Source organism: Canis lupus, chromosome 8 (genome assembly GCF_048164855.1).
Source record: "Canis lupus baileyi chromosome 8, mCanLup2.hap1, whole genome shotgun sequence".
Lineage (NCBI taxonomy): Eukaryota > Metazoa > Chordata > Mammalia > Carnivora > Canidae > Canis > Canis lupus.
This window is the reverse complement of record NC_132845.1, coordinates 68,661,708-68,683,246: the sequence shown is the minus strand read 5'-3', so window position 1 is coordinate 68,683,246 and position 21,539 is coordinate 68,661,708. Positions and strand designations below refer to the sequence as shown.

At 54.5% G+C, this 21,539-nt stretch overlaps 2 protein-coding genes and 1 long non-coding RNA gene across 16 annotated transcripts in view; 2 read left to right on the top strand and 1 right to left on the bottom strand.

The window, feature by feature from the left end:
• Positions 1 to 4,169, top strand: part of LOC140638989 (uncharacterized) — an 8,328-nt gene extending 4,159 nt beyond the window's left edge. For both annotated transcript variants that reach the window (XR_012035893.1, XR_012035892.1), the window contains exons 2-3: positions 653 to 742; positions 3,926 to 4,169. This is a non-coding gene — a long non-coding RNA (uncharacterized lncRNA). The remainder of the gene's footprint in view (positions 1 to 652; positions 743 to 3,925) is intronic.
• Positions 1 to 10,707, bottom strand: part of FBXO24 (F-box protein 24) — a 12,099-nt gene extending 1,392 nt beyond the window's left edge. Inside the window, exons 1-8 of one of the 8 annotated variants that reach the window (XM_072837242.1) lie at positions 10,627 to 10,707; positions 6,724 to 6,822; positions 6,453 to 6,636; positions 5,074 to 5,312; positions 4,611 to 4,845; positions 3,330 to 3,488; positions 2,936 to 3,057; positions 2,534 to 2,665 (exon numbers count right to left, since the gene is read on the bottom strand). In XM_072837242.1, coding sequence (XP_072693343.1) covers positions 2,534 to 2,665; positions 2,936 to 3,057; positions 3,330 to 3,488; positions 4,611 to 4,845; positions 5,074 to 5,312; positions 6,453 to 6,636; positions 6,724 to 6,822; positions 10,627 to 10,692 — 1,236 coding nt within the window. In that variant the 5' untranslated portion in view covers positions 10,693 to 10,707. The other 7 variants (XM_072837243.1, XM_072837246.1, XM_072837241.1 and 4 more) reach the window with 7 other exon arrangements.
• Positions 10,133 to 21,539, top strand: LRCH4 (leucine rich repeats and calponin homology domain containing 4). 6 transcript variants are annotated; one of them, XM_072837234.1, is made up of 18 exons: positions 10,136 to 10,555; positions 14,110 to 14,254; positions 14,396 to 14,522; positions 14,692 to 14,797; positions 16,838 to 16,974; positions 17,119 to 17,234; positions 17,376 to 17,475; positions 17,718 to 17,808; positions 17,886 to 17,962; positions 18,099 to 18,160; positions 18,277 to 18,411; positions 18,563 to 18,631; positions 18,726 to 18,829; positions 18,961 to 19,044; positions 19,255 to 19,340; positions 19,506 to 19,643; positions 19,743 to 19,820; positions 20,137 to 20,785. In XM_072837234.1, exons 1-18 carry the CDS (start codon positions 10,336 to 10,338, stop codon positions 20,332 to 20,334), a joined length of 2,073 nt encoding a protein of 690 aa, XP_072693335.1. In that variant the 5' UTR covers positions 10,136 to 10,335; the 3' UTR covers positions 20,335 to 20,785. The 6 variants fall into 6 exon arrangements, with proteins under 6 accessions (XP_072693337.1, XP_072693335.1, XP_072693338.1 ...); XM_072837237.1 differs by lacking the exon at positions 20,137 to 20,785 and adding an exon at positions 21,174 to 21,539 and having other exon boundaries at positions 10,137 to 10,555; XM_072837239.1 differs by having other exon boundaries at positions 10,414 to 10,555; positions 14,110 to 14,262.

Sequence of the window (21,539 nt, the reverse complement as noted above, 5' to 3'; positions counted from 1 at the left end):
AGGAACTACCATTTGCTCCCTCACTGTCACCCCAGGACTGTGCCAGTCTAGTCTCTCATTCTGCCTTCCAGTCCCAGGAGGAGGACTATCCTTCCTCTTTTCCCAAAGTTTCAAGACTCCCTCCCTCCCTGTGCAATTCCAGGTTAGCCCCAGGAAGGACTTTCCTCCCACTCACTCTTCCCTTCTCTCTCTGGCATTTTCTTCTTCTTCTTCTTTTCTTTTTTTTAAGATTTTATTTATTTAATCATGAAAGACACACACACACACACACACACACACACACACAAAGAGGCACAGGCGGAGGGAGAAGCAGGCTCCACGTAGGGAGCCAGACGTGGGACTCAATCCCAGGTCTCCAGGATCATAACCCGGGCCGAAGGTGGCGCTAAACCGCTGAGCCACCCCTGGGCTGCCTTCTCTCCGGCATTTTCAACTTGTCCTATCCCTGTCTTTCCAATTGGCTACCCTATTTTGAAAAACAACATTTCCACCTGATTCCTGCTGCTTCTGACCTCTGTCTCTAAGCAGCAGAACTAGTTACATGATCAGTCTGAGGTCGACCACATTCTTGTTCTCACCACAGCCAATGTTTCCTGCACTTTCTTGTGATCTGTCTTCTCTCCTCACTATGCTACTGACATGTTCTCTCCAGATGCACTTGACCTCCCAGCTGCCAAATCCTGGGGCCTCTGCTGCACACTTCCTCCTGAGATTATGAGGCCTTTAATTTTGAAGACCACAGGTAAGTAATTTATGGTCATTATAGAAAAATTATAAAATGTGATGAGCAAAGACGAATTTAAAAATTACTGGGAAGGGGCGCCTGGGTGGTTCAGTTGGTTAAGCGTCTGACTCTTTTTTTTAGATTTGTTTTTTATTTATTTGAGAGAGAGAGATAGAAAACAGAGGGAGGAGCAGAGGGAGAGGGAGGGAGAATCCCAAGCTGACTCCGACCGAGTGAGGAGCCCATCTAGGGGCTCGGTCCCAGGAGCTGAGATCATGACCCAAGCAGAAATCAAGAGTGGAACACTTAACCAGCCGAGCCACGTAGGTGCCCCAAGCACCTAACTCTTGATATTGGCTCAGGTCTTGATCTCAGGGTTATGGGCTCAAGCCACACCTTGGGCTCCATGTTGGGTGTGGAGTCTACTTAAAAAAAAAAAAAATCACCACCTATAATGAACATCTTGCTGGATAGTCTTCTTCACTGCTGCTTATGTGTGTATATATGTGTATAAATTGCATATTTGTAAACACAAATGGGGTTATATTATGTAAAACATAATGTGGCCTGACCATCTTTCTGTGTCAGTAAGTATATTCCTGCATTACCTGTCACCGTTAATGACGCCCTCCTGTTTGGATCTCCCTGCACCCAGGGCTTCTGGGATTTGGCATTTGAGGGTGTACCCCTCCTGTCTCAGAGACAGCCTTTTCTGGCCCTCTGCCTACAATATCTGTTCCTGCCCAGAGTTTGCTTCCCTATCCCTACTTCTGTCTGTTTTGACCTTCTTCCAACATGGAATCTAATGTCAGAGAGACACTGCCACTTTCGAAAAAGTCCAAATTGGGGCATCCCAGGTGGCTCAGCGGTTTAGCGCCGCCTTCAGTCCAGGGTGTGATCCTGGAGTCCTGGGGTTGAGTCCCACGTCGGTCTTCCTGTGTGGAGCCTGTTTCTCCCTCTGCCTGTGTCTCTGCCTCTCTCTCTCTCTCTCTCTCTCTCTCTGTCTCTCATGAATAAATAAATAAAATCTTAAAAAAAAAAGTCTAAATTCACACTCTTCCTCTTTCCTCAAGCCAGCATCCATTCCTTTATTTGTAGTGATGCCATCTTTCTTCAAGTGGTCTTGTGCCAGAGCCGCTTTTGTCCTCCGGCCTTTCCTCACATCTCATCAGTTTCTAGGGCCTGTTCATTTCTTTTCAAAACATCTCCAGTATCCATTCTTTTGTATTCTCACCACCTCAGGCTCTGGTCTCAAGTGCTGCCATAGCTTCCCAGTTTCCCAGTGGGCTTCTCATTCAGTGGCCTCCTGTTCTCAGTCACCCTGGGGGTTGCCTTCTCCTGCTCCAGAACCCCCTGTGACTTTCCCAAACTTCTGCCTCTCTAGGCTCACACCCACCTGTACCACCTCATATCTACCAATTTCCAAAACACCCTCTCTGCTTTAGGTATGTACAAGCTGCACTGTCGTCTCCATTATACAGAATGCCTCTCCTCGTACCCACCCGAATCCGACCTTAGCCACTAGGCCCTGATCACATCTTACCTCTTCTGGTCATACCAGCCCACCCTGGGTCTCCCTGCCTCACTACATTCCTACTGCACTCACAGCAAGCACCGTACAGAACAGATCTCACACTGCCAACCCTGGGAAAGACACGCACCAGTATCCCAGGCATTATGTACTGGTTGGCTTAACTTCCCCAGGGAGTAAGAAGTGGATTCCAAAGAGAGTGGAGAAGTGGAGAGGTGTGAGGTTTAGGGAATTGAAGGAAGGGGGCTAGGATGAGAGTTACTGAGAAACAGGCTCACCTGTGTGGGTTCCCCTCGGTCCATTTTGTCCCCTGTTCCCAGCTGCCCATATCTGTTATTTCCCTGCATAAAGATTCGGCCAAATTCATCCACCAGGCCAAGGTGATTATAGCCAAGAGCACAAAATAAGATCTAGAAAGGAAGACAGAAAGAGAGGGTGGGCATTCAGTTCCCTCAGAGTAACTCTGAGCTCCAGAATCTCCCAACCACTAGCCTGCTATTCCCACCTGACTTCTTTTGGCCTTGCCCACTGCCTCACCCCCCTCTCTCTCTCTGGGTCCCCTGTCCTTCCCTGATCAATCATTTGATTTCTGCTCATATTTCAGACTTCTGGTACCTTTTAAACCCTACACCACACCCCCTGCCCGCCCCCTCGTCTGCCCCATCCCTCCAGCATCCTACCTTGGCAGGCAGTGAAAGAGCAAGCGGCATCTGCTGGTCCAGGGGGTCAAAGGCTTGAAGGGTCCCAAAGAGATCACGATACACCCCTGGGGTATGCACCTCAAAATACACTCCTCCCTGGTCTGGGGGGTCAGGAGCCCTCAGCTCAGCAGCTTTGGGCACCCATTTCCTAGGGATAAGGCCCTACCTGGGATGAAAGTTGCAAGATCTGGGGAGTCTCACACCCACTAGAAATGTACCAGCTATGATGTCTGGGAACCTAAACTCATCTTTTCACTAGGATGCCCGAAAGGGTCCACCACAGAGCTGGACTAAGTATTAGTGGGGGGAGGTATTCATATCTTGAAGGCCTGTGTAAAACTAGGGTCTGGAGAAGCAGGAAGGTGGTTCTTACCCGTGATGTAGAGAGTACTGCTCTGGTTGGAAGCCATGCAGGCCACTCGAAGGTGAGGCAGGCACCGGGACACCTTCCTCAGGGCCAGCTGAACTGTGTAGGAGCGTGGCTGGTCCAGCTGGGTTTCATTCACGACCAAAGAGTAGATCTTTCCTTCCTCTGGGAGAGATGGGGAGAGGTAGACAATTATGTGGGGGAGGGGACCCCCCCAATATCCACATTAACTTCCCAGTAGGCTTTAAGCCATAAGGAGGAAACATTTACTGCCCTAGAGTGGGGTTGGAAGAAAAATGATAGCAGCAAAATAAGAGAAGTGTGATGTCAAGTTGCCTAGATGCTAGCCCTTTACCACCAGAAATGAATCAGGGAAGTAAGTCCCTGAGTGTGAAAGATTAGTGGAAAGAAAACCCAGAGTCAGATTTGGCAGAATTCAGCTTGAGTATTAAGAGGAACGATGCTGGGCACTTGGAGCCCTGCCTGGCATTAGTAAGCCCAGAGGATCTCAAGCCTGGGAGTGTAGTCCAATAAAGGGGATGAGGATGTGAGGCTGGCTCAGTCCGAAGAGCATGTGATTTTTTTTTTTTTTTTTTTTTAAGATTTTATCTATTCATGAGAGACACAGAGAGAGACAGAGGCAGAAGGAGAGGCAGGCTCCACACAGGGAGCCCGGCGTGGGACTCGATCCCCGGTCTCCAGGATCACGCCCTGGGCTGAAGGTGGCGCTAAACCGCAGAGCCACCCCGGCTGCCTGAACATGCGATTCTTAATCTTGGGATTGTGAGTTTGAGCCCCCCATTGGGCATAGAGATTGCTTAAATAAATAAAAACTTTAAAAATACATATATATATATACACGTAATATATATATATTACGTTATATATATGTAAACCTTATATGTGTGTGTGTATATATAAAACTTTAAATATATGTATATATGTAAATGTAAATGTATATATTTACATATATATATATAAACTTGATAACTTTAAACTTTCACATATATATTGAATCTATATTCTATATATATATATATATAATTTTAAAAATTGGCCTTTCACTAGAATAGTGATTTCCAAACTATTTTTTGCAGCAGAGCCCTTTATTCATATGAAACACACAGAATCTTAAGACTAGAAGACAGACAAAAGGCAAAGCTCTTTGGTTTGAGAGCAGGATGAGGGGGCACAGGGAAACCCATATGAGAGGCCTCCCTCCTCCCCTGCAGCAGGTCCTGAGGAATCTGTGGAAAGCAATTTGCAAACCCCTGCTCTAGGCCATACCTGTGAGAAGCAGCAGAGCCCGCTGGGTCTCCTGACCCACCAGCACAATCTGTTTGAAGCTCATGGAGTGGTGGAAGGTCATCTTAAAGACCCGCTGCCCACTGGACTGCAAGTAGACCTCGACGCAGTCACAGGCCCGGCTGCCAGTTGTGCCTACCACCCCTGGCTGCTCCCGAGTGGCCAATACATAGAGGTATTTACGGTAAACTGTGTCACATCTTGGGTCTGAGGCAAACTGTAGGAAGAGATGAAGGTGTCTGGGACCTAGGCCTTGGAGAGGAATGAGTCTGGGTCAATTGAATCCTGGGGTGAGGTACTTGGGTTCAGGGCTGGGAAACGAGGACTTGTTTTTCAGTTCCTGGGATAGGAGGGCGGCTGTCCTGAGAATACCTCAGGGCTGGTGTGGGCCCTGGGTCCCCGCAGGAGGGGTGGGGGTCTCAGCTGCCAGGGCTCTGCTACTCACATCCTTGGCTCCACGACACAACACAACATAGCGGCAGGCTCGCTTCCACTGGATCTGGCCAAGGGTAGAGGAGACCAGGGCATTTTTGAGGAAGAAGAGGGTCCCCGCATAGTCAAGAATGAAGACATGGTCCTTGGTGGGCAAGAAGCGGCGGTAGCCATGGGCTAGCAGGGGGGCTACACTCTTGCTGAGACAGCGGCGGCGGCCCCCAAATGCCTGGAAATACAGGCCCTTCGTGTCTGGAGAAGGGAAAGAGATGGAAGGCTCAAGGGGTCAGGATGGCACAAGGGAGAGGAATCAGAGCTTGGGCACACTAGATTTCTCTGGTAGAGTGGTATTTAGCAGCTCCCATGCCCAAGACTGGGGAACAAACCCCTTCTAAAGGACATTGGAAAGCTCAGAGGTTATCTTTAAAAAACCCCTATCTATATAGGATGGACATCTTGAATAAACCCTCATGCCAGAACATTAGTTCTCTGCTCCTTCCTCCCCCCTTCAGCCCAGGGCACTACACATGCTTCTAAGTGCTTCCTCAATCCAACCTTGCATCAGAGACATCAAGGGGAAAATAATACATAGAAAAGCAGCAGAAGCAGATCCCCGGGTGGCTCAGTGGTTTAGTGCCTGCCTTCAGCCCAGGGCATGATCCTGGAGACCCAGGATCGAGTCCCACATCGGGCTCCCTGTGTGGAACCAGCTTCTCCCTCTGTGTCTCTGCCTATCTCTCTCTGTGTCTCTCATGAATAAATAAAATCTTAAAAAAAAAAAAAAAGAAAAAAGAAAAGCAGCAGAAGGAGGAGTGAAAAAGAATGACCGAGAAACTCCTAGCTCTGGATCAGATCTAGATCTCCCCTAATCTCCAGTGTGTGAAATCAAGTACTTGGATAGGGGCTCCCTGGGAATTCTTCATATCTCAGCAAACTGGGGTGATTTTGTTCCTCAGGGAACACCGGTTGTCACAACTGGGGGAAGTTTGCTACTGGTATCTAGTGGGTGGAGGCTAGGGATGCTGCTGAACATCCTACAATGCACAGGATGCACCTCCCCCCCACTCCAAATAACATTTTGGTCCCAAATGTCAACAGTGACAAGGTTGAGAAACACCAGGTTTGGGGAATGGAGGAGGTATCCAGGGTAGATTTAGAAGAGAGTCTGAATATGGAGGGAGGTTTGTCAGGCATGCTAGTAATAGGGGTCCATCAGAGGGTGGAACTAGAGGATTGTAACGCTCAAGGGTGTATGTTTGAATCTAGTGGTTCTTCCAGAGAAAGGGGCCCTGGAAGTTTGGCTGGGAATGCTGAGGCATCTCTATGAAACAGGGGATCCCAGAATAAGGTAAGACAGAGGCAAAGAGAACAGGAGTTTCTGGGGAGGTGTACAGTTAAGAATGGCAGCTCTCTTCCAGGGCCGGACCCCAGAACCCTGCTCTCGTAGGCGAGGACTGAGCCTGCGACAGATGCGTCTCCACACGCCCTCAGCATCGCACACTTCGTGGAAGTAGTGGCAGGTCTGGCCCAGAGCGACTACATCTCTGACTGGGAGGAATGAGATGATATGCTCCACCTGGAGGGGCAGGAGGAAGGAAGCAGGGATCACCCTCAGTGGTCTGGCCCTCTGTCCTTTATTAATACCTCCCTGCAGAGGACTCACCAGCTCTGGGGGGAACACCTGAACAGAAATAGGGTTCCCTCTCCCCTTCTTCTCTTCACCCCCAGGCTCTGGGCCACAGGAAGGGCAGCTCCGCTTCACCTACCCAAGGAGAAGGGGGAGCACAGGGGTTCCATGAGAGGCCTCTTTTGCTCCCTTCTCTCAGGCTGTCTTTCATTAGCTTCTTTCTTGGGGGCTCACAGCTCTGTGCTCACAAATCCTCCCATCTTTCTCTCTAGGTCCATGGGTCACCCCTCTCTGCTGTGTTCCTTAGTCCACCAGCTCCAAAGAACCCCTCCCCCGATTTCTGGTTGCCATCTTCTTGTCCTTCCCTTGGCTCACTACCCTCTCACCCGGAGCCCTTCCTCCCGTCTGCACAGCCCGGTGAATTTTTGCAGCTTTCGTCTCTGGCTTCTCCTCACCATCCTGACTGCCCCCTCCCTGCTCCTGCCCTCATTTCTCCAGGCTCCTTGGCCCCCTGTAGTCAGCTCCCTGGCCCCCGTCCCTGCTGCCTTTCCCACACCATGTCCCCTGCCTGGGCTTGGGGGACCTCTGGGGCCCCTCTGCCTCCTGGCCCCTCCCCCATGGAGTCTGGGAAGACAAACCTCTCTGTGACCTCACTGTCCAGCCACTGTGACCTATTTCCCCAACCTGGCCCAAGATTTTCTCTTACACAGCTCCTGGATTCTAGCTCAGCTCTAGCCACCCAGTGGCTCATGGGATATGCATTTTACAGGAGAAAGTGTGAACTACTGGTAGATGTGGCCTTTCCTTTTGGGGACTAGTTGTGAGGTTCCTCTACTTGAGGCCCTTTTAGCACTAACTCTGTTCTGTAGAGAAACAGTGGTGAATTCTTCATATCTCAGCAGGCTAGGGCCGTCAGGGGATTTTGTAGCCCAATAGTAAAACTCAAAAAAAAAAAAAAAAAAAAGTGTAAACTCAGTTTGACAGGTGCGGGGGGAAAGGTGACTCTGCTCTTAGAGGAGAGCATGCATCAGAAGAAAGTGGAAACAATTCAGCACAAACCTTTCAGTCTTATAAAAACACATCCAGAGGGACGCCTGGGTGGCTCAGGGATTAAGCGTCTGCCTTCGGCTCAGGGCATGATCCCAGGGTCCTGGAATCAAGTCCCGAATTGGGCTCCCCAGTGAGCCTGCTTCTCCCTCTGCCTGTGTCTCTTACTCTCTGTGTCTCTCATGAAAAAATAAAATCTTTTTTTTTTTTAATTTTTATTTATTTATGATAGTCACAGAGAGAGAGAGAGAGAGGCAGAGACATAGTCAGAGGGAGAAGCAGGCTCCATGCACCGGGAGCCCGATGTGGGATTCGATCCCGGGTCTCCAGGATCGTGCCCTGGGCCAAAGGCAGGCGCCAAACCGCTGCGCCACCCAGGGATCCCTAAAATCTTTTTTTTAAAAATATTTTTTATTCATGAGAGACAGAGAGAGAGAGAGAGAGGCAGAGACACAAGCAGAGGAAGAAGCAGGGGCCCTATGCAGGGAGCCTGATGTAGGACTCGATCCTGGGACTACAGGATCATGCCCTGGGCCAAAGGCAGGCGCTAAATCCGCTGAGCCACCCAGGGATTCCCGAAAAAATAAAATCTTTTTTTTTTTTTTCCCGAAAAAATAAAATCTTAAAAAAAAAAAAACAAACCCAAAAACATCCAAAAGCAGATTTGCTGGGACAGTAACATCAATGCCATCAATGCATGTATGAAGGACAACCTATGAAGGTGGAAGAAAGGGATAGAATTACTCTGAAACCTGGGGTATCTCCCACAGTCTAAGCTTTTAAGGTAGTCTTGGGTGGGGGGAGGGGTGCCGTGTATGAGAAACAGCAGGAGTTTGGGATGTGTCTGTCCAGGTAGGGCCAAAGGATCTACACCAATAAATCCAAGGAGTAATCGGCTCTTCCAGGAACTCAGAGCAATCCAGTCCTGGACAACCAGCTCTCAGCTGCCAAGTATTACAGATTTTACTGTGCCAGCTAATTGTCAACCACCTGAACTCCCTTATTCATGGTGACTAGTAAACAACTAGTTTGAGACACCGCAGATAGAATTTTAATCATCCAGTAAATGTTTAAGAATGTCAACATTTGGGATCCCTGGGTGGCGCAGCGGTTTGGCGCCTGCCTTTGGCCCAGGGCGCGATCCTGGAGACCCGGGATCGAATCCCACATCGGGCTCCCGGTGCATGGAGCCTGCTTCTCCCTCTGCCTGTGTCTCTGCCTCTCTCTCTCTCTCTGTGACTGTCATGAATAAATAAATAAAATCTTTAAAAAAAAAAAAAAAAGAATGTCAACATTTGAGATGTGATTTATAAGAAAGTTTCAGTGGCCTGAGGTCAGGCAACTCTGACCATATTAAATGGACTATGTCGATGTATTGGGTCCTTCTGCCACCTAAGAGGATGCTAAGCTCTCTCGGCAGACAGAAAAGGATCGTCGGCTTCCTCTCGTGTCTGGGTCCCCTTTATCCGCTCCATTTCAGCTCAAGGGGCAAAGAAAAGGTGCAAATAGAAAAAAGTCCACCATAGGAGCTCCTGGGAAACCGGGCTTCTAGAGCAAGAGGTCAGTAACTTGCGGTTTGCTCTTGCCAACTCATCAACTTCCCTCTGCCTCAGTTTCCTCGTTTGTTAAACGGACGGCTTTTCTAGAGGGCACGGTCCCTTAAGGACTAAGCCCGCCCAGGGGCGCTCTTCTGGGCAGGCTGGCCGGCAGGGCGGCAGCTCTGGAGGATCTGGTCTCCTGTAACCCTTCCTCCGGAGCTGGGCATCTCCGGTCTCCGCGAAGTCCCCCGCCCGCCGGGGCGGCGCACACCGCCGCAGGGTCTCAGCTTCTGCGGCCGGAAAGGCCTCCAGGGTCCCTTCGGCTGCGAGGACCCCCTGGCCTCAGGCGTCGCCTCGCCCGCGGCCTCCCTCGCACCCTCACAGCGGGCTCGCTCCCTATCATTTCCAGCTCGCACGCGCCACTCCAGCCCTTGCACTGTTCCCAGCCGGCAAAGCCCGCAGCGCTGGCATTCTTTACCTCGATCTCAAAGTTCTAGCTCACCCGCCTCCTTCTAGGCGAAGGGACCGCCTTCTCGCCCATGCTATTGGTTGATCCAGCCGTCCCTCAGAGAGGAGGCCGAGCCAGGTTCCCTCCGGCGGATCTAATTGGCCTTCTTGACAGTCACTCGCCTGTATCTGGCTTGCGATTGGTCTCCGTGGGAAGAAAACCAGGAGCCGGCTTGCGGTCTCTCGGCCTCTATCCCTTCAACTGGAGCGCCGGCGGCCCCGTCTCCTGGTGAGACCTGATTGGCTCCATCTCCGGCCCTCAGAGCTGCGATTGGATGCGGCTGCGCGGGGCGGGCCGGCCTGGAGCGTCGGCCGTTGGCGAGCGCTCCATTCTAGCCCCCTCCCTCCTGTCGCCTCACTCGGGCGCCGGAGTCTCCACGCCCCCGGCGGGTTCTGATTAGCCACTTCCGACGCGTCTCGGGACCGCGATTGGTCCACCCGGCCCCTGAGCCCGTTTCCTCCCCCTTGAAGCGACTACGGCGGCTCCAAGGAGGGGGAGGGGGGGAGGAGGGACGGCCGGTCCCGTCAGTCAGGCAGCGGGAGCCGCCGGGAGCGGATGGCGGCGGCGGTAGCGGCCCCACTCGCCGCCGGGGGTGAGGAGGCGGCGGCCACGACCTCGGTTCCAGGGGCTCCGGGTCTGCCCGGGAGCCGCAGTGCAGAGCGGGCCCTAGAGGAGGCGGTGGCCACCGGGACCCTGAACCTATCTAACCGGCGCTTGAAGCACTTCCCCCGGGGCGCGGCCCGCAGCTACGACCTGTCAGACATCACCCAGGCTGGTGAGTGCGCTCGGCCCCGTACGCGGCCGAGACCCTCATTTGCATAGACCCGCCCCCAGCTTGTTTCTCACCGGGCTCTGGAGTCTGGCCCGCCCCTTCACCTGACCGTCGGGGTTCTCAACCCAGCCGATTTGCATAAGCCCACTACCTCCCCCTCCTCACTTTGAGAACTACTAGACAATGAACGCATTTCTCGTTTGCACCGAACGCCCAGCGCCCCGGCTGAGCGCTGTGAGAATTCCCCCTTTTCTCCTTCTCTTTATTTGCATATCTGCGCACCTGTAGAATGGCCCCGCCCCTCACCTGGTTGGCTTATTTGCATGACCTCTTCAACCTTAGTTCTGATCGTTCCTTAAAGCAGCCCCCACGAGTCCCTCTAATGACTTCTTTCCCTTCCTCCACTTCTCCCAATTCTTTCTCCCCGTTCCACCGAGATCCGAGCAGCCTTAGGCCCCCCTCATCCCTAGAGTTTGCCCCTAACAACCTGGTGTTTCTGTTTACTGTGCTTGTCGTCCCGCCCCCTAAGGTTGCTGGCTCTCTCCACTCTTCACCCAGCTGGCCTATGGGAAAGAAGCAGATCTTCCAACTCCCCTAACTCTTTTCTCCTCCAGCTCTTCCACCTATTATCCCTGACCCCCTTATCCAAGACTCCTCCTCCTGCTTGCCTGTGTGAGGTCACTATGGAGCCTGTGACCTCATAGGGACCCTAGAATTCCCAATTCAGTTTCTGCTTTCCCTAGGGGGAGGGACTTGAGGCAGTCGCTGAAAGGAAGGAAATCTTATCTCCTGGCTAGGAGTACTGGGAAGCTAGAGACTGCCCCACTGCCCTTCCACTCCCCCACTCACAGATCCCTCTAATCGTGTTAACCTCCTGCCTGGTGTCTCTTGATCGTGGGGTGTGGGGGACTCTACCATGACAGGTGAGTCAGACCTCAGCTGCTCAGGAGGCAACAACCTATGACCTTGGGCTGGCAGCTGGGGGGTGGAGATTGGGAGTGGGGAGAAGGACTGCATTCCCGAAGCCCCACCCCAGCCTAGCCCAGGGTGGGACTTTGGGCTGGGTGAGCGTCCTGATGACACTGCTCTGCGACTGCATGTGTTTCTCCTCCAGCAGGTGCTTTCTCACCTGCAAATACTCAAGTGGGCACAAACACTCTTTTCTCCACTGCTCTGGGGAGGGCCAGTTTAAGCCTCTCCGCTTTTCTTGGGTTGCTGGGTAAACTCACTTGCCTGCCATGCAGTGAGTGAGTTCAGGGAATGAGTGAGCCCCAGGAGCCAATCCTCTCCCTCTCAGTCTCCCCCAGCCGCCTAACCCCGAAGCTTCAGATTGACCTCAGCAGCTGTGTGACACTCGCCCGTCTGTTCCCTTTCCCCTCCCCCTTGCTTGTTTTTGTGACAAAGACCAAATGTTATTCTTTACTTCCTTAGGACTCTGCCTCTGTGAGTGGACTCCTGGGGAAAAGTACCAAGAACTCCCAGGCCCCTCCCAACCCCTACCCCCTCCCACCCTCCTCCGCCCGGCATTCCGGCTTAGGGTGCAGGCAGCTCCCCTGAGTGCGCTTGTCTGCTGAAGCGGGGAAAATTCCAGCTTCTCTGGGACCTCTCCCTGTCCTGCTCTCCACACAGAAATCCTGAGTCCTTTCTGGGCCCAGCTTGTAGGCCATGGTGGAATATCTCTTGTCGAGAACATTCTCCTCTGACCCTTCTCCCCAAGCAGAATGCTTATAGTGTGGGGCAGAAAAGGGAAGTGACAGTCCGTGTTACCCATACTGTGCCCTCCACACCAACTTGCCCTCCAACCTGGACTGAACACTTCAATACTCTGCCAGATTCTTTTGAGCCCTCTCCTGGTTTCCCAGCTTTTTCTGACCCATTGTTTTCCCTGCATATTTCCTATGGCACAGGTCTTAGATATCCCCTGGACTCTTATTCCTTGGGGCCCCTGAAAGTAGGATGAACCCTGAGACAGTGGGGAGGGGCCGCTCTCGCAAAGGAGAAGTGCTGCTCATTCTCTCTCAGACCACATCCTGTGCCTCCTGTGCCCTGCCTCCTCCAGCCCAGGCTCCCTTCCCCTCCTAGCTTTTGCCCCCCCCACCACTGCTTAGCCCATCTTGTCTTCCGCCCCCTTCATCCACAGCATGCGCTGCTTGCGCGTGTGCACACATACACACAGACATTTGTAGATGTAGGGAGAGCAGGCAGGTGGAGGGCAAACATATGTGGACTGCATCTGGCTGTCTCACCCTCTTCAGAACTCGGTCATTTCCCTTGGTGGATCTCCTCTCTTTGCACACCAGGGCTGTGAACAGAGAGGGAGAAAGGAGGAGCCCTGGTGCATCAGGCTGTCCTCTGCCCTGCTAAACATAGAGCCCACCAGAGACAGAACTTGTCTAGATTGTTTCTACTCCATTTCCTGTCATGAGACTCATTTCCTTGGGGGATATACCCCAGCTTCCCTCCCATCAGCTTTTGCTCACCCCTTCCTGGGGAGGGCTGCCTAAGAAGCTCACCCAAGTGCTATTGCCAGGGGCATCCCCCAGCAGGCCCTGGGCTCCTCCCAGTGCAGGCGAGGAGAGGAAATAGAAACCCAGACTTGAAGAGCTCTAAGCAGTTAGAGTCCGTAGACTGGCAGAAACCTCATGCCTGACTCCTTTCATTGGAGTGGCAGGTAACCCCTTGAGATAAGGGGTGGTGGTCATAGGCATTCCCCTCCCTTCCTCCCTCCCTGTTCCTCACCCACATCAAGACACAGGCAAAAGAGCTGAGCGCCTCAGCCTGGGTCAGTAAGAGAGGAAATAGAGGAGGGCTGGTGAGGCTATGGTGGGAAGGAGGCCAGTCCTAAAGAAGGTGTATCCTGATGGGAGGGACTTGAGGATTCCAGCTCCCACCTCTAGCTTTGGTCAGCTGCTCTCTTTCCCCTCTTGGTCCTTGGGAGTCTGTTCCTTCACAGACCCTTGGACCTGGCTTTCTGATCCCAGGGACTGATGAAGAACCATTGTCCAGTGTGTTAGGAGCTTTACTTATTCTGTAGAGCCAGACTCTAATGACCCTTGGTTTCTTTCCCCTGTGTTGAAAAGAGATTGAAGCTGGGGACAAGGCCCCCGAGGAGAGAGGAAGAGGGACGAGCTTGCTCAGTGGCCTCGCCCCGGGGTTACTATATTCTTATCTCGAGCCTCCTAGCCCCTTACCTTTCTGTTTTCTTTGGAGCACCAGCCTTCTCCATAGAACAGCAGGAACCACGAGTTCTAGAAGCCAGTCACCCTTTCCAGGGTAGCCCTTCATTGGTGTATTCAAAGGTGGTGGTCATGGTTTGTCCTCCTAAGTCTGGGCTTCTCCAGCCCAGTGAGTGTCCCTTTGCTGTTCTGGTAATGCTTGGAATGTACTCAGTTTGGCAGAAAGCTTTATTCTCTCCAGGGAACTCATGTTTATAGGCCTGATTCTTTATGTCCGACGGGGAGGTGGACGGCTGGGCAGTTGGCTCTGGGAAAGTTCAGGGCCCTCTTGTCCAGGGTTGGGCTCATCCACAGCTCTCCCCTGACACTTGCTTCCCCTAGACCTGTCCCGGAACCGGTTCCCCGAGGTGCCAGAGGCAGCATGCCAGCTGGTGTCCCTGGAGGGCCTGAGCCTCTACCACAATTGCCTGAGATGCCTGAACCCTGCCTTGGGGAATCTCACAGCCCTTACCTACCTCAACCTCAGGTAGGGAGGTATGGCCAGGGGAGGGTGGGAGCCCCAAGTCCTGGTGCATGGTACTCTAAGTGCCCCTCCCACGACCCCGAAAAGAGGGCAACACTAGGATGCCATGCCTGGAGAGTGAGCACCATGCCCTTCTGTCCACAGCCGAAACCAGCTGTCGTCACTGCCACCTTACATCTGCCAGCTGCCCCTCAGGGTGCTCATCGTCAGCAACAACAAACTGGGAGCCCTGCCTCCCGACATCAGCGCCTTGGGAAGCCTTCGGCAGCTTGTGAGCATGGGGAGCAGGGCCAGAAGAGGGGCTGCTGAGCCAGGCACCAGGGGACCTTTGGGGGAAGTTAAGGAGAGGTGGGGAACCAAAGGAGCTGGCCAGAGACAGAAGGCAGTTTCTGATGCCCCTAGTCTCATGGCTCCTGGCCTACTTCTTTTCCTCCCTGCAGGATGTGAGTGGCAATGAGTTGCAGGCCCTCCCGGCAGAGCTGTGTAGCCTCCCTTCCCTGCGGGACCTCAGTGTGCGCAGGAACCAGCTCAGCACCCTGCCTGATGGTGAGGAGAATGAAGAGCTGGAGGGAGGAGGTGGTTGGCGGGGAGGGAGTATGTGTATCTACACTGGAGAACTCACAAAGACTCTTCACAGAACATCAGTGCCCCAGGTACAGATAAACAGACTACATTATCTAATGTGTTCTTGACCAGCAAGCCTCGGAGGCTAACAAGGCATGGGTGGTTAACTCTGTTTTCATAAATGAGGAACAAGGCACAGAGAAAGGAGACAGGGTGCATGTGTTAGCACCCTATAGAGTCATAAGGTTGGAAGGGGCCTTTGCAGTTACCTGGGATCATCACTCACCCAGTGGGAGCTCTCAGACACCTGAATCATATGATGCCCTGTGCCTCCTCCCCAGAGTTTCTGAGTCCATAGAGCTAGAGCCCAAGCAGCCCCATTGTAACGAGCTAATTGTGATCCACCCTAACATTTGATAGCCCCTGCTCCAAAGCAGGCACCCCTTCCCTTATTCAGGCAGCATGGTTGTGTGCTTCCTGTGTTTTAAGTGGGGATCAGGTAGACGTGAGTGATGTCACGTTAAACGTTAAAATGTTTGGGCTTCATAGGGAGAGATGAGTGGAGGGAAGTGCTAGAACAGGACACATAAAGAGCTTCAGGAGCTAGAGGGAGGCACGTGGCTCTGCTCTGGGAGCTTGAGGAAGACTTCTTCCCAGAGGCATGATAGGAGCTGACCTGTGAAGGAAAGTTCTCCTTCCTTCTACATCCCAGGCAGGGGAAACCCATGTGCAGAGCATGTGGGTGGGAGGGAGCACAGTCAGGCACGGATGTGGTGAGAAAGGCAAGCCAGGGCTGGGTGGGAAGGACCAGAGCCATGCTCATCTTGGTTTTGTTTTATTTTTATTTTAAAAAGTTTTTTTTGTTGTTGTTTTTTGTTTGTTTGTTTGTTTTTTTGTTTTTTTGTTAAGATTTTATTTATTCCTGAGAGACACACAGAGAGAGGCAGAGACATAGCAGAGGGAGAAGCAGGCTCCCCTCAGGGAGCCCCATGTGGGACTTGATCCCAGGACCTGGGATCACGCTCCAAGCTGAAGGCAGACGCTCAACCGCTGAGCCACCCAGGCACCCCTCATCCTGGTTTTAAAGAGCAAGAGAGGGGAGTCAGGTGGCAACTCCTTTTCTCTGGGCTCCACCTACTGCTGCTCTGGCCCCCTCTCCTTCTAAGTTGGTAGCAGTGTAAACAAGCATTTGATCAGGATGCTCTCTGGTGCATAAAAGAGACCCTAGCAAAACACCCTGGGGGCACAGAGGAAGGCGCAGTGAATTCTAACCTGAGTGTCTAGAAAGATTTCATGGAAGATGCAACACTTGAGCTGAACTTTGAAAGATGGTCACAAAAATGAGTGTCCCAGTTGAGCAAACAGCACGTAGAAAGGTCCAGAAGCTGAGGGTTGTCTGATGTGTGTGAGGGTGGGCAGTGAGATGGGAAATGTGGAACTAGCCAGATCATGAACACCTTGACTGTACTGGGCCAAGGAGTGGGGAATTTTATTCTGTGTCTCTACTACCACTAATCCAACTGTGCATGTTTGCGAAGTAGAAAAAGGCACACTCCCTGTGGGTGGGCACAACCTTGCCTGGGGCTGGAAGGGCTTAGCTAGTAAAGTTCAGGTGGGATTGCAGACTAGGTGGCTCTGTGCAGGGCACAGTCCACTCACTCTCAGCTGCCTCGGCTGCGAGGCACGGATGGTTTTTGAGCCTTCCAACGTCGCAGTTTGGTCTGGGTCTTGTGATGGTCACTTGGGGATGAAGGAACGGTTGAAGTCTGGAGTGGGCAGGATGGGGCAAAGGAGAGAAGAGGTACATGAGCTGGGCAGGAGCTAAGGGAGGGGAGGCCTGGAGGTGGGAACGTGAGCAGGAAGAGAGGCAGGAAGGTTGTTCTCAGGGAATACCTCCGCCAGCCAGGGCAGAGGCTGTGGTGGACCCAAGGGTGGCCAGTGGGCCAGAGCAGAGGGCAGAGGAAGTGAGCACAAGGCCCCACCCTTGGGCAGGCTCCTGACTCTTCCCTCACCCACCCCCAGAGCTGGGGGATCTTCCTCTTGTCCGCCTGGATTTCTCCTGTAACCGTGTCTCCCGCATCCCGGTCTCCTTCTGCCGCCTCAGGCACCTGCAGGTCATTCTGCTGGACAGCAACCCCCTGCAGAGCCCACCGGCTCAGGTGAGGGGTGGGTCTGCTGTAGGCCATGGGGGCGGAGCTGAGAGTGGGTATGAGTTGGGAAATGAGTCCCTTTAGCAGCCAAGCGGGATCTGGGGGCCCCCGTTCCCTTTCTCTAACCCCTGTCACACACCTCCTTATACCTAGATCTGCCTGAAGGGGAAACTTCACATCTTCAAGTACTTGTCAACAGAGGCGGGGCGGCGTGGGGGGTCTGCACTGGGGGACCTGGCCTCTTCCCGCCCCCCAAGCTTTAGTCCCTGGTAAGTCCCAAGCTGGAAAGAGGGAAGCCCCTGGTACTTACTGCCCCTTTCTGGCAGCACAGACTCCACGGTTTTTGGTGGGAAGATGAGAGGGGTCACTGGCCAGCATTGGACTGACTAGCTTTCTCTGGCTGGCACTAGCCCTGCTGAGGACTTATTTCCGGGACGTCGGTACGATGGTGGGCTAGACTCTGGCTTCCACAGTGTTGACAGTGGCAGCAAAAGGTGGTCTGGAAATGAGGTAAGGGCCTCCTTTCCCTGGGACATACAGGGAATGTCTCTCCCCCAGGGAGAACATCTGAGTTGGGACCTTTTGCTTGGTGCTTCTGATTATTACAGTGACAATTGGTATCTGGAGGAGTCTTCCCTTGCCGAAGTATCTGGGGGAAGGGCTGGCTCAGCAGCAGACCCCAAGGGCATGAACCCCATGAACCCCCAGCACTACAGAGCAACTGTCTCCCATTTTGGCATTTGTATTTATAGTCAACAGATGAATTTTCGGAGTTGTCCTTCCGGATCTCAGAGCTGGCCCGGGAGCCTAGGGGGCCCAAGGAGCGGAGGGAGGATGGCTCTGGTGAGTAGTGGGCTCTGGGGTAATGGATGAGTGCCCCAAGCCCCCAAATGCTTGCTGACATGCCCTGGCCTCTCCAGCTGACGGAGACCCTGAGCAGATTGACTTCATTGACAGCCACATGCCTGGGGAGGAGGAGGAGCGAGGTGCTGCTGAGGTGAGGGTCCAGCCCCTGGCCTCATGCCCTGTGTGTGCCCTGTGTGGGAGAGAGGAGAGTGGAGGGAGGGAAGGAGGGAGTGGTGCTGGCCTGGAGGAAGAGACACTCCCTCAGCCCTCTGCTGCTCTTTCCTTAGGAGCATCGGCCACCAGAATTGAGCCCTGCCACAGGGGATGCAGAGAAGGCACCAAGCAGCAGGTACCCCAGAGCCACCTGAGCCAGCACCTTCTCCCTTTGCCCCATCCCCCTGGACGCCTCCTCCTCTCCCCTGACTTATGTCTGTCTCCTTCACTGGTCTTACCTCTAACCCTCAGGCGGGAGGAGCCAGCTGGGGAGGAGCGGCGGCGCCCCGACACCTTGCAGTTATGGCAGGAGCGGGAGCGGAGGCAGCAGCAGCAGCAGCAGCAGCAGCAGCACACTGGAGTGTGGGGGGCCTCCAGGAAGGACAGGTGTGGGCACAGGGGCGGCTTGGGTTGGGGCTTCCGCTGGGCAGGGGACCCTGGCCATGAGTGGAAATGAACCCTCCTGAGCTCCTCTGCTCCTCAGGCTTGGTGGGTTCCCTGCCTGTGCTGCTGACTCCACACCTTCTTTGCTTTCTAGTTTTCTGAAGCTGGGGATCAGGGCTGCTGGTGGAGCTGCTGCTGCCTCGTCCGCTCAGGCCTCCTCTAAGTATGTGTCCTCCGAGACTCCAAACTCCCTGAGCTCTGTCCCTACACGCCTCCTCCTGCCCATCCCCTTTAATCCGCTCTCTGTCTGTCCTCAGTGGCATGCCTAAGTCCAGTGCCACCCAACCGGGACCTTCAGGAGGGCAGGGTGCCCCTGCCCCCACCTCTGCCTCCCAGGAGCCCCTCCCTGCAGCTGGACCAGGTGGGACAGGGACTTTGGGAAAAGGATGGGGGACTGTGTAGCTGAGAGGGTGGCTGGGGCCTGGTGGCCTGAGGGAAGAGTGGGACTCTGAGAGGTGTCTTTTCTCACCTGCCCCTGGCTCTGGCCCCCAGCAACAGTGCCTGCTCCCCGGCCACTTGGCTCCATTCAGAGACCAAACAGCTTCCTCTTCCGTTCTTCCTCTCAGAGTAGTTCAGGTGGGTTTCCCCTGTCCCTGGTGCTCATTCAGCACTCACCCCTGCGCCGCGGACATCCCTTCTGGCCTGGGAGTTCTCTGGTCTATTGTCCCTTTGTGTTGAAAAGCCCACAAGCACAAAGGCAGGAGATGTGGGTGCCAGACACTGTGACCCAGCTAGAAAGTCGGCGGCGGGTGGCAGAGACAGCTCACATTCCTCCTCCTTCTCCAGGCCCTTCGTCACCAGACCCTGTCTTGAAACCTCGGCGATCCCCCCAGCTTCTGGATGAGAAGGAGGTGATGGCACAACTACGCCAGGTAAGAGAGGTGGGACCTGCAGGGCTGGGGGTGGGGGTGGGGTGCACTCAGCCTCCTTGAGTTTCCTGGCCTCTCAGCAGCCTGTAGGTGCTTCCACTGAGGACACAAGGGACAGGCGGGAGTCCCCACTGACCTTAACCTCACCCCCACCCTCCTGGCTCCCAGGTCCTTGAGTCGCGGCTGCAGCGGCCCCTGCCGGAGGACCTGGCAGAGGCTCTGGCCAATGGAGTCATCCTCTGTCAGCTGGCCAACCAGCTGCGGCCCCGCTCCGTGCCCTTCATCCACGTGCCCTCACCTGCTGTGGTCAGTTGGGTCCCAGGGCGAGAGGTAGGGGATGGGGCAGAGGACTGCCGGGGCCTCTCCCTTACTCCCTTCTCTGTTTCCTTTCTCGCCCTCTGCCAGCCAAAACTTAGTACTCTCAAGTCTCGGAAAAATGTGGAGAGTTTCTTAGAAGCCTGCCGAAAAATGGGGGTGCCTGAGGTATGGGGGGGCATGTTCTCAGGAGCCCAGGGCTGGTCCCTACTCTAAAGAGTAGTGACATCCTGGGCTCGGCTGAGCCCTCTGCATGGATGGGTGGCAGGGTCCCATTCGCAGGGGTGTCTGCTCCCCAGAAGGAAGCACATTTGCAAGTCCCTGTCCTGCACGCCTCCCTGCCCTGCATGCCTCCCTTCCTGGCGCTCTGCATGTTGGCCTGGCCCCGGCCCTGGCACATGAAGGCAGGGGTGGGAAGGGCCGTCTCGCTGCTGACGTCTGCTCTTTGTCTTTGTCCATCATCTGTCCCACTCTCCCTTCCCAGGCCGACCTGTGCTCGCCCTCGGATCTCCTCCAGGGCACCGCCCAGGGGCTGTGGACCACCCTGGAGGCTGTGAAGCGGGTGGGGGGCAGGGCCCCCCCGCCCCTCTGGCCCCCCTCTGGTCTGGGCGGCTTCATCTTCTTCTACGTGGTCCTCATGCTGCTGCTCTATGTCGTCTACACTCGGCTCCTGGGTTCCTAGGACCTGAAGTCACCCTTTCTCCCCGCCCCCTTGCCCTATTTCTATTTATAAGACTCCTGTGCCACTCCTGTCCCTACCAGTGGTGCCTTCAGCCCCTACCAAAGACACTAGTGAACCCCCCTCCCCTCACAAACACTGACCTTAGAGGCCCCAGTCTGGTGCCCCAAGACCCCAGGCCCCAGCCTCTGGCCACCCTCCTGTAGCCCGTTCTGAGCCCCTCACCTCTCAATCCTGATGGTGCCTTCATTCCCTCCAGGCCCTGCCCTGCCCTCTGTTCCTTCAGGAGGGTAGATCTCAACCTTCCTCCTCGTGCTGTTCCCCGCACCGTCCCCCCCCCCACTGTTACGGGGAGCTAAATTATCTATATTTTGTAGAGAGAAGTTTATATTTGTAGGGGATGTAGGGGCCCAGGCTGGGTCCTTGTCTCTGTGTATAAATTGTACAGACCGTGGCCGCCTCCGTGTGTGTGTGCCTGTGTTTGTGTCCGCTCCTGCTGTGGCCAGGCCCTGCCCTGGCGGGGGGCCCCTGGGGCTCTGTTTGTCAGCCCGCCTATTCTATTCGAGCATTTCCCTCTGGAAATGACAGGTCCCTCCTCCCCTGAGCCTTGGCCCCCTGTGTCATCTCCCTTCTGTTACCTGCTGGCAGCTTCCTTGCAACTTGTTTGTCCCCAAGCCATGTCCGCGGTGCCCCTGGCCTTTGCGGCCTTCACCTGGAAGGGCCATCCTGTCAGCCCCGTTTGCCCAGGCTTCTTTAGGCTCTCACCACCCCGTCCTCTGACAAGGGCAGGGAAGCCAGAGAACCAGCTGGCAAGGGGAACTTAACTGGGCCCCTCCCCCCAGGAGTCCCTGTGCCAGCCCCACCACATCCTGGAAGAGGAGGGGGCCCCGGGAAGGGGCCTCCCCTACATCGCTGCTGTCATCCACGCCCTACTGGAACGGCCATAGGGGTCGAGGTAGGGCCGCAGGGCCCCCACCCGGCCGGGAACACAGAACAGAGAAGACAGCTGCTCTCTAGCAAGGACTCTGGTGAGGGCGGCCTCGGGCCTGGCCCTGTTCCTTGGGTGCCTCTCGGCCCGCCCGAGGGGTTGGAAGCGGACGGGCGCAGCGAGGCGCCCGGCTGCCTCTGGGTGCGGCCGCGGGTCTGGGCTACAAACCGGGCGCCGGATGTTGTGTCAAGTGCAATAAAGAAGCCAGGCCCTCCAGGTC

Bases quoted from the DNA above. Each gene is read 5' to 3' on its own strand.
- LRCH4 (XM_072837234.1), top strand. From the start codon at position 10,336: ATGGCGGCGGCGGTAGCGGCCCCACTCGCCGCCGGGGGTGAGGAGGCG. The intron at 17,809-17,885 runs GTGAGTAGTGGG...TGGCCTCTCCAG, and splicing joins GCGGAGGGAGGATGGCTCTG to CTGACGGAGACCCTGAGCAG. The intron at 19,821-20,136 runs GTATGGGGGGGC...CTCCCTTCCCAG, and splicing joins GAAAAATGGGGGTGCCTGAG to GCCGACCTGTGCTCGCCCTC.